General features: G+C 33.0%; 1 protein-coding gene across 1 annotated transcript; it reads right to left on the bottom strand.

The window, feature by feature from the left end:
* Nucleotides 1–1,588: 1,588 nt before the first annotated feature.
* On the bottom strand, nt 1,589–6,208 carry LOC108378802 (Golgi-associated plant pathogenesis-related protein 1-like). Its single transcript, XM_017635109.1, has 4 exons — nt 6,097–6,208; nt 2,328–2,469; nt 2,011–2,240; nt 1,589–1,940 (listed from the first exon to the last, which is right to left on the bottom strand). The coding sequence occupies exons 2-4, from the start codon at nt 2,448–2,450 to the stop codon at nt 1,850–1,852; spliced, it is 444 nt and encodes a 147-aa protein (XP_017490598.1). The 5' UTR covers nt 2,451–2,469; nt 6,097–6,208; the 3' UTR covers nt 1,589–1,849.
* Nucleotides 6,209–10,851: the final 4,643 nt, after the last annotated feature.

The following is a 10,851-nucleotide window of genomic DNA, read 5'->3' as shown; positions in this document are numbered from 1 at the left end:
GTGCGAAATGAGCGAGCAGATAAAATGTGAAGCGGTTATTAATGCATTACCTAATCACCAAAGTTTTTATAAGCCGGATCTGCAGAGAAAACCATTTATTTATTTTAATAAGAAGGTGATTTTTTTAAATCTTCGCATACTGTCACCTTTTTCAAGGCTATATGCTCGGTGCCCATTGAAAGCAGACATCCTCGAACTTGCGACATATAAAGAAAAAAAGAAATTTCGATGGGGGTTTTTTGTAGTGTTTAGGATTTTTTTTTTGTATGTAGGTGATTACGAAGATGAAAGCAGGTTACACAAATTTAAAATAAGTGGTCCAATATGATGGCTTTATATTGTATAAAGTTAGTGGATTTTAATAGATCATAGTTAACATTAATAAAAATAATAATAATAATAATAATAATAATACGTTGGAGCTTACATATACGTACAGTTTTAGCCAATACAATAGCACCGCCATTTCAAAGTGATATTGTTTGCCACTCATGTTTCTTTATTTATTTTTAGGATTTTTTTTTATTTAAATACAGTTTATTCTCTAACGAAACTCATATAAAGCAAAGTTAAAAACTTTTTAAAAGACTACAAAAAATTCAATAAATTTTCATCAAAATTTCAACTTTTTTCGCAGAATTGGTAGAAACCTTTTGAGCCCTTTTAATTTTAGTGGTTTAATATTACCGTTGAATTTTTAGAAATTTTTTCGTGGCAGAAATTCCTTCGGAGTTTTCCCCTTGCCAGCCGAGGTGCGGCCCCTATTAGAAAAAACAAAATTTTTTGTTTTTATTTTTTGATGTTGGTTTGAACTGGGCTTGAACTCAGGCCCTGCGGAATGTAGCGCGCGCTGCTTACCATTACACCACAAATATGTTCCTCTTAAATTCAAATACTAAACCGAACGACGGTACATTTTACACACAAACAATTCTCGAAACAATGGGACAAATATAGTAAAACTGCGTTTTTAGCTTTTCTCTCTGACGTCATGATTTTTTTAAAGGACCTTGAAATTTGAAAAATATAACTACTTAGAAAAATTATTAAAAAAAATTCAGTGCATTTTCGAAAAAAAGTAAGGGTACCAAATGAAAGGGAGAATTCTGTAGAATTAAGGCCGATTAAATTTGTTCGGTGCATAAGGATGATTAGGTTTTGAAAATGTTCTTTTAACATTTTATCATTGAATATCCTTGAAATTTTACAATAATTATTTTCAAAAAAAATTATATGTTAAGGACTAATATGCACTAGACCACATCCTCAAATTTCGTTCTACTAACTATATTCGCTTAAAAAAATAAAACTAATTAAAAGGACATTTTCAATACCTATTCGTCCTTGTGAACCAACAAATTTTAATTTTTTTTTATTCTAAAAAATTTTCTTTTTCATTTAGTACCCATACTGTTTTTCTACATTGAAATTAATTTTTTTTTAAATTTTTGAAATAAATCATATCTTTGAAACTACACAGTCCTTTAAAATAATCCTGACGTACGAGACAAAAACTAAAAGCGATTTTTTACTACATTTGGCCCACAGTTTCGTGAGTATATTGATTGCGTCATGTGTGTTTTTTTTTTTTGTTTTTGTCGCACGGTGTACAGGCCTGTTACAATTTCATTATATGTATATAGTTATAGATAAGTGAGTTCAAAAAGACAGCGTAACCTTCGGTCATTCTTTTAAAGAAATTTTCAATGTCCATTCTTTTCTACAGTTTTATTATCTGACTTCTATCTAAAATAATATATAACCTAATATGGATTTTGTGAAACTGCCTACTTAGTAAATATATTAATTTTTACTTAAAAGTACAATTATAGAAGAAGATCTCTCATTTCTAACAAACGGCCGGTAAAACGTTCTTTGCATATTCGCCCCTAAAGTTGCCCGGTGGATCATAGTTGGCAACCACGTAAATACTATTGCCCCTGTAATAAATAGTGGTAATGAAAATTCATTCTTTCAAAAAAAAAATAAAAAATAGGTACTGCTACAAACCTTTTTGCCATGCCAACACCCAAACGTTTGCTGTCTCGCCAAACGACTTGTGTAAAGTGTCCTGTGCCTTGACTGAAACCACCGCCTTGAAAATTATAATCTTGCACCTCATCGTACCAACTTCTCACAGCATCTCTACCGCTGATATTTGTGCGACCCATTGACATAAATATATTTTCGCCGTAATTATTATTCGAGCGATGCTGCAGCGTATTTCTGCTGGCCAAATGCTGTGCACATATCAAAAAAAAAAGGATTTTAGTAAATATCTCGTTAAAAAAAAAAATTTAAATAAATTTCCAAGTTTATACACTGACCTGTGCCCATTCATGTGCATATTTGCAGAGTCCAATATCCAGTATCAATGGTGGACTGTGGTGGCGGGCGCGATACTGATTGTGTGCCTCAAGGCAATCCTTTTCGAACTCGCCGAAGTACATTGTACCGTCTTGCACAAGTCTGATTGAAGAATGGTAAATGTAAATGAAATTTTGCGCTTAATAAATGATTACAGAAATTTTACAAAATAAAAAATAGCAACTGATAAAAAGTGCCTTGCTTGCGAGTAGTTATGATTTTGTTGTTATTTATTTTTAATGCGTACGTGTCAGGCAGGAGGTCTTTGATACGTTTTGATGTGAGTAATAATATGTAGCACTTATTATCATAAATACTACAAAATTTTGATAAAATTGTATGCCTATGCGGCAGCTTTTCGCGCGGCCACAGCGGTTGTAATGATATATTAAATAAAGGTCTTAAAGAATTGGAAAAATTAGTACACACATAGTTGTATTTGTGTGTAAATATAAAAATATTCCTATGCACATACATACATACATACATATTAAAAAAAAAAACAATGTAAACAAATAGTAAATAAAATGTTTGTATGTGGGATTGTAAGCTGCCTTCAACGCTTTGTTCTGCCGGCTCATTTATTGATAGCCTTAACTTTACAAATGTTAGTTTTATTAATCACTAATTTTTACGATATGCTACGCATTATTTTTTACTATTTATTTGTCTAGATAAAAAAGATAAGCAATGATCCTCACTCATTCATTAATAGCAAATGTTGAACCTGTTGTTCAAATAAATTACTTAACAATTTAGTGTGAATCATATTTTGTTCACTCCTGCGATAAATTAACGAAGTTCAGTATTTATAGTGGAGTAACTGAAGGATGCAATAGGGAAATGGATTTTGTTTTTATTTTGAGATCAAGAAGACAATAGCAATAAAAATTACCGTACCGATTTTGCGAAAATTCCAATCGAATCTTTTCTCACGAAGTTTTAAAAAATAACTTGACTATTTTTCATATTTTTAAGAAGAAATAACGATAATATTTCTTAAGGCCAAAATTAAAACCACACAGTTTTGCGCAGAAAAATCATTTGGGTTTTGCTTTCCAGACATTGAAAATTTTCGAAATTTTTCGGTACCATTCGGGATTTTTCGGTATCTTTAATAATTTTATGGGATATCTTTAATACTTTTACAAATTTTTTTCGGACTTCTTGGATTCTTTCGGTATGTTTCGAAATTCTTTGGGACTTTCAGTGCATTTAAATTTTAGCTTTACCTTTCACAACAGAAATGAAAAGCTGAATTTGTTGCTGTTTTCCACTTAAGGATTTTTTCGGAATTCTTATGGATTTTTTTGGGATACTTAATGCTTTATTTTTCAAAATATTTCGGAACGTTTTTAGAGTGTTTCGCGACCTTTCAAGATTTTATGGACATTTTTTGGAAGGTTAATTTTCCGTATTATTTCAGGAATTTTGAAAATTCTTTCGGAAAATCTCAATTAAAAAATTGTAAATTTTATTTTGCCTTTCATACCCCAAATAATACAACGCTTAAACCGGAGATGAAATAAAAGAACTCCAAATTTTATAAAGCAAGAATGAATTTGTTCTTGTTTTACATGCCGGAATATTTTTACAATTTTTCCTTTGTTTTTCGGGTTTTATTTTTTTTGCATTTTTTTTTTGAAATTTTTAGGAATATTTTGAGCTATCTTTGGGATTCTTTTGGGACTTTTAGAAATTTTTTGCTTTATTTGGAAACTTTTGAGACTTCCCGGGATGTCTTTGATACTTTTCTTGTCCACATATAAAGTTTGAGTCCAAGACTACGTTTAAAACGCCACTTTTAAGGTAAACAGTTAAAAATAAAATTTTTTTAAGACCATAACTTAATTTCTGTGTGTATATTTTTTCAGATTTTTTTGGAACTTTTCGGAATTTGTTGCATTGTAATTTTCGTAATATTTCGGTATTGTGTATTGTCAATAGATATTTTTGGGGAAAGCTCTAAAATTTTCAGGTAAAAAAATTGCTTGGAAATTTTAAGTGCCCTCTTTAGGAATGCCTAAAAAAACATTAATCCAGGAGTGAAAGTCAAAAAACTCACATTTCATAAATTCTTTCGATTTACTTTTCGGAATTTTTGAGGAACTTATCGGAGTTTTTCGGAAACTTTCTGTACACTGTACTTTTTCGTTATTTTTCGGAAGTATTCGGAACAGGTCGTAGCTTTTTCCGGATCTTTCAAAGTAGTTTTGAGATTTTACTGTATTTTTTCTTCGGACCATATCGGAGCTTTGCGGATTTTTCAAGGACTGCCAGGTCCAAAATTATATTTAAATATTTGCTTTGGTTTTTATAAAATTTAAAATTTTAAAAAATTTTGGAAAAGGCCGATAACAGGCATTATATTTGATTGTTTTGAGTGAAATCATAGCGCTTATGTTTCTGAAAAACTCAAAGGCTACGAGTTGATCGAGGATTTTTGTAGGTTAAGTACGGTTAGACGGGTAGCACTGGCTAGGAGTTCTCTCATAGGATGCTCAGTGTCTCATAAGGATTCCGGTGAGGTTTTAAGAAGCGTGACATACAACGACCAAAGTGACCAAAGCGCATGCCCAACACACATCACATATTCTCAAATCATGAAAACGGAATATCGAGGACTTTAAAATATTTGCAATTCTTGGCTTTTTTGCTTCCTAATTTTGTGTAAGGTCTTCTTCTCAGGGTATATAGTTCATAAATCGCTAATTTTCTTGTACGATCGCTCCACTGTCTACTTCTCGTTTCAATATCCATGTCACTCCAAAAACTGGAGCCATTTTCAGAGTCGTTGGCTTTTTACTCAAAGCATTGTTAAATATCCTCGCAATCGTAAGATTTTCCCAATTTGACTCTAGTGCATATGTATGTACATATATATCGTTAATATAGAAAAAATTGCACTTATTGAAAGCTTTAAGAATTTTTGCATTTTTCAATCCACATAGTTCTTTCAATTATTTAACACTTAATGAATTTTAATATATTTCATTTAGTCAAACATTCCTTGGTGTGCATTTAAAAGTTACATTCACTTGTATGCAAGTATATACATATGTACATATATGCGATTTTTTCAGTTCAGTGTTTTTGCTTTATATTCCGCGCATTAAAAAGGTAACAAAAAGCATACAAAATTGTTTCTGTGTGTATAAATATACCCACAGATGATTGTACATAAGGGTGGTACAAAATAAGTAAATTCGGAATCTTAATGCTCTCACCCCTAGGATTGTTCTATATCGAACAAAAATATGCCTTTATTTTGAAATCAAAAAACATTTAAACGTCGCCCAAAGCGCTCAAAGCTTTCCATACATTTTATACGGGAATAAGAGGTTTTCGTAGAATATACCTCATTGCATTCTCTGGGATTTTCTGGGGGTTTTGGCGGACGTACGAAAATTATAAATTTTCAAGAATTCTACACCATTTCTATGAAAAGTGTTTTTTTCCATATCAAATACATGGAAAATTTTGAGCGACCTCTAAATATTTTTTGTTTTTAAAATCAAAAAATTGCGGTAATTTTTTTTTTTAGAATCCTAGGGCGTGAAAGCATAAAAATTCCGACTTTACTTTTCACATGCATTTTTGAACCACCCTATTCAATAAATATGCTTATTACCTTTGACACGAAAGCTTAATTAAACACAATGAATTTATTCCAGATGACAATTCGACAATACATCTACTGAAAGAAGTCACTCGCTCATCACTGCTCACTCAATTAAATCCGAAGACGTTTTGTGCGATGCGAGCAAACTATTTGCAACAATAGCATTTATGAACTGGAGTAATGAAGCGTTTTCATATAGAGTACTCGCATTGATGGATGCTTTTTTTTTTTTGTTGACACACCCACTGGAAAATTATGGCTGAATTAAAGAACTTGTGCTATGTACATATGAATACTATGATAAGAAATGTACATATGAATAATGTTTGTGTACTTCCAGAAAACAAATAAAATGTATGCAAATAAAGATTAAGGTTCATTGATTTCTTGAAGCGCCCAATGAATGTACATACATAAGTATGTATGTGTGTGAGCCTCCATCAAAGTGATGGGTGTGCTTTCGAGGCGATAAGTCTCGTAGTTATAAATGCGCTGATTCATTGAAGCGGAAAATGAGAAATTTTCAATTGAAGTGAACATCATAAAATATGCGCGCTCAAGCTTGAATAGTGTACCAAATGGGAGTGGTGCTGATAACTTAACTAATGCGCTATCCAAAGATTCTAACATTTATACAAAACCGTTTATTTGTGGAGAATTTTCGAAGAAATACTTTTTTTTTTATCGTGATAAACTATGGCGAATGGTATATAAGTTCTTGCTTTTTCGACAGGCAAAAACTCGATTAAATTGCTTGCTGTGAACTCCGTATGGGATAAATTTTAAAAAGCCAGCGCTTTGGATTTTTTTTCATTAATTAAATCGATAGAATAAATGAAATATTGCAATTTTGATATTAAATTAAGGTTTAGTTTCCAAAACATTTTTTGGAGGGGGTTACCACCTGCTTAAAAAGTTGATTGAAATCAATTGATAAGGTAAATTATATGCTACAATATTTGACACCCATATGGCAATGTGTGTGTGTGAAGCTCCGCTATTTTCCTTTATCAATTGATATTGTGATCATGAGAAAAGTTCTCTCGAAGCTTTTCGTGTTGTCACAAGCGGCTTTGAAGTTGACAGAAAAAGGGTGCTTATCGATTTGTTGCTGCACTGTAGAAAGCTGGCCAACACACTGATGCAAGGCTTCAGCCTCAACACAGTATCGTTGATAGTATCTTATGTGCTACTCCTCTGTAACTGGGGCAAACAGTAGAATCTCCGTTCTTGTGGATTTGGCAAAGAACTCTACGATTTAAAATTTTAGGCATGTATTGCTCAAATCAAGTTAAGCTAACAAACTTGTATACTAGACATAAGCTCGAGCTTATCGAAGATCTTCGCAACCAGTTTTGAAAAGCTCAGTCGGTATTACATCGACCCTAGCGGCCTTATTTCTGTTAAATCTCATTAATTCAGCAAACTACTCACATTTGTCTAATGGACAATGGACTGGGTTCTCCCTCAATAAACCGACATCCCTTGCTGCCATTCAAAAGCGTTGAAAATTATTGCCTTCTTAAATATGTATGTAAATACATATGTACATACCCACCAAACAATTTGTGTTGCCGGCAATAAGAAAACGTGTCGCCCTCGGAAACAAATTTATTGCCGGTAATATTGCCATCGAATCGATTTCCTATTACCGGTCGCTCTAAAACGTCCGCCGAAGGCAACTCGCCTGGGTGAGTCGTTTTCTTATTACCTGAATGAGTCCTTTTCTTATCGCTTTAGGCGATATTTGGAATAATTTTATTCTTCTTAATACTTCATTTATTTTTTTGTATACCAGATTGCAACTTACAATCGGAATTAATTAATTTTCTCGCTGTGAGACTTCCTATTTTTTCAATCTTGTCCTTGGACATAATTTAAATGCTTTTGGCCAATGCTATTGACGCCATATTCATAAGTTTCCGAATTTTTGAGAACTTTTTTTATTCAAAATTGACATGAACGAAGTGGTGTTGCCGATTTGTCACCACAGCAATAAATCGGTGAGTCGCCAATTTGTTGCCATTGACGATTGTTGCCTATTTTTCATGTTTTGCATGGTGGGTAATGACTGCTGAAAAAAGCTCAACTTTGATGTAAAACCTTTTTTACTTATATGTACTTATGCGCACATACATATGCTGTGACTCAAGATTTGAGCACTTTCGTACATACATACATACATACATATGTATGTAGGTGTCAAGCCATTAAGTGTGTGTTTGTAAATACCCGGCTTTTCGCAAAGCTTAGCATCATAAATAATCTGTTGCTAATTCCCTGTTAATATCGCTTTGCATGAACAGTTAACAGAATCTTAAGTGCGAATTTACATATGTATGTATGTACCCTGCAGGAAATGTATCTAACTATAAGCTAACTTTAAGTTGATTAGGAAGGAGCTATAAGTCACTTATTATCTGTATATTTTCTTTGACGAAAGCTAACTATATTTCTATGGCGATGGCCGCGAAATTGTCAAGGGTGGTTACTTCTGCATTAGATGAAGTTAAGGGTGGTTACCTCTGCATTTGATGTAACTAACTTGTAACGAACTACTTTTGGGCATAAAATATCAATAGGAAAAACAAAATATCTTTTTTAATATTTTTTTTGTTTTTTTTTTTAATTTTTTTATTTTATTGATTTCATCAGATTTCATATTCTGATGTAGGTGGTCCCATATTCGAACTCCGTCAGACATAACTTCAAAATGATAATAAGAAATTTCGAACTCCCTTTTATATGTCCTCATTTAGAAAAAAGTATTTGCGAAGTGCAGGATATTTTAAGAGAAATGCGTTTAAAGAAATCCACCTCCTTCATTACTCCTGCATTACTTGTCAACTAGTTTCAAGTTAGCTTTTTGTATTTAGTTAACTACAAGTTATATATTTTATAGAAAACCCGCAAAAAAAGCTAACTGCAAGTGGGTTATTTTTTATCAATTCATAATTTTTTTCTGCAGGGCTAGGCGTGAATTTACATATGGCTTAGAACATACCCACTTACATACATATTTACAAATGTTTGCTTCCGCATGGATCTCGATGATGCCAATTTGAGTACTGAAATATTTAAACTGGGTTGTCAGAGATTTGTTTCCTTTTAACCTAAATAATTTACATATCGATGGTCCTCTGCAATAACGAAAAAAATTTAAAAAGTAAATCCCTTAATATTGTAAAGTGACTCATGTTTCTAATCCTTGCCTAATCCATGTACAATCCTTACTACTAACATTGGTACTACAGTAGGTAGTAAGGATTAGACATGGCTTAGACAAGGATTAGAGACTTAAGCCACTTAACAGTAGCAAGAGTTTTTATGTTTTGAATTTTGAATTGTGTCGTTATTGCAGAGGGCCAGCGATACATATAAGGCTTTACTGCTTTCACTGATCTCAGCTTGTGCTTGAAAGTAAAAGTCTACGTCCCTGATCTTTCTCACAATTTCTAATAAAGCGTAGAGCCTCAATAAGATCCTCAATTCGCTAACCGGCAGAACTTGTGGGCAAATACATGGAAACGTTATTGGCAGCAAGCAAGGAAATTCGCGGCCAGTTCTAAATTATGCTGTGCCAGTTTGTTTATGCTGTGAATGAAGCTGCAGACCTGTAAAAATGCACCAATGAGATGGCTTCTAATTTCGCCCGAACATCACCTTTATAGCTAACTGTCTGGTAACATATATGTATATGTAGCTGCTAGAGCAGCCAACTTAAAAAAAATTTCCGCTAATAAATTCGTCCGGAAAAGTAATTGCCTGAAAATCTATCTTTTTTCAAAGAATGCTCCTGTATCAAAATGGTACACAACCAATTTGTGTGCTGTAAGTCTTAAGTTAATAGAGGAAACTCAACCAACGAAAAATTATGTTCCTTTACTGCAACAAAAATATCGTTTTTAGCACTGAAACGTGGAATTAATGGGTCGCCCGACTTGCCAGCCCAACCTGGCATCCGTAAACGAGCGTTTTTCTATGCCATAGTTGGCTTTTAAACCCTAAAAGGAATTACGAAAATTTAACGAATTAAAAAAAAAACATTGACATGCATCAATATATTTGCTCTGATTGTGCACCCTGTGATGGAAAATGGGTAGCAAAACTAAGTTATGATACATTGTCTACTTCTAGGCTGCATTTAAGATCGGTGATAACTGGGGATTGGTTGAAAGCGGTGCTAAATTTAACCAATCAGAGATCTAAGAGCAATTAAAACCACTATGTTAGGATACATACATACATCTACTGTTTGAATCAATTTTAAGCAATATAATTACTACGTATTTGTTTGTGAGTTGTTTTTATTTTTATTTATAGTAGTTTAACAGAATGACATAAAAGTATGTTCACATATAAATATAACCTCAATCAAAGCTCATGTAAAGCAAATGTAACCACGAAGGAAGGAGCTAGGAAGGACTTCCTCGAGCCTTTTGAAATCAAATAAAGCTCGGCGGTTACACCACCAAACAAGCATAAGACTTCTTTTTCACAAAATAAACATTTTATTTTACAAAAATAATTCGATTTGTTCTTAAAGTACTAAGTACTACTTTTATAAATGACTACATGCACGATTTGATGAATTCGTTGTTTTTGGCAAAATGCAATATAAAATAAATTAAACTACTTAAAATATCACAGTTTATAATGCTGTGACTACTGATCTCACATATCAAGATTACCACTATTTCTCCCACTTGTCACCCGGTCCGGTCATTCTCCGTCTTTCCAATTGGAACCCAACGCAAAAGGCGAATTCGTGCTCGTCTTCACATAAAAAATACCACTTTTCAGTTGCGCCGGTTCACCACCCATGCGATACAAATCACTTGCCGGCGCCTCTTCGTTGCATT

Source organism: Rhagoletis zephyria, unplaced genomic scaffold (genome assembly GCF_001687245.7).
Source record: "Rhagoletis zephyria isolate East Lansing unplaced genomic scaffold, Rhagoletis_zephyria_1.1 Rzeph_scaffold_14975, whole genome shotgun sequence".
NCBI classification, from domain to species: domain Eukaryota; kingdom Metazoa; phylum Arthropoda; class Insecta; order Diptera; family Tephritidae; genus Rhagoletis; species Rhagoletis zephyria.
The sequence above is the reverse complement of the archived record's forward strand: the minus strand, read 5'-3'. Positions and strand labels throughout refer to the sequence as shown.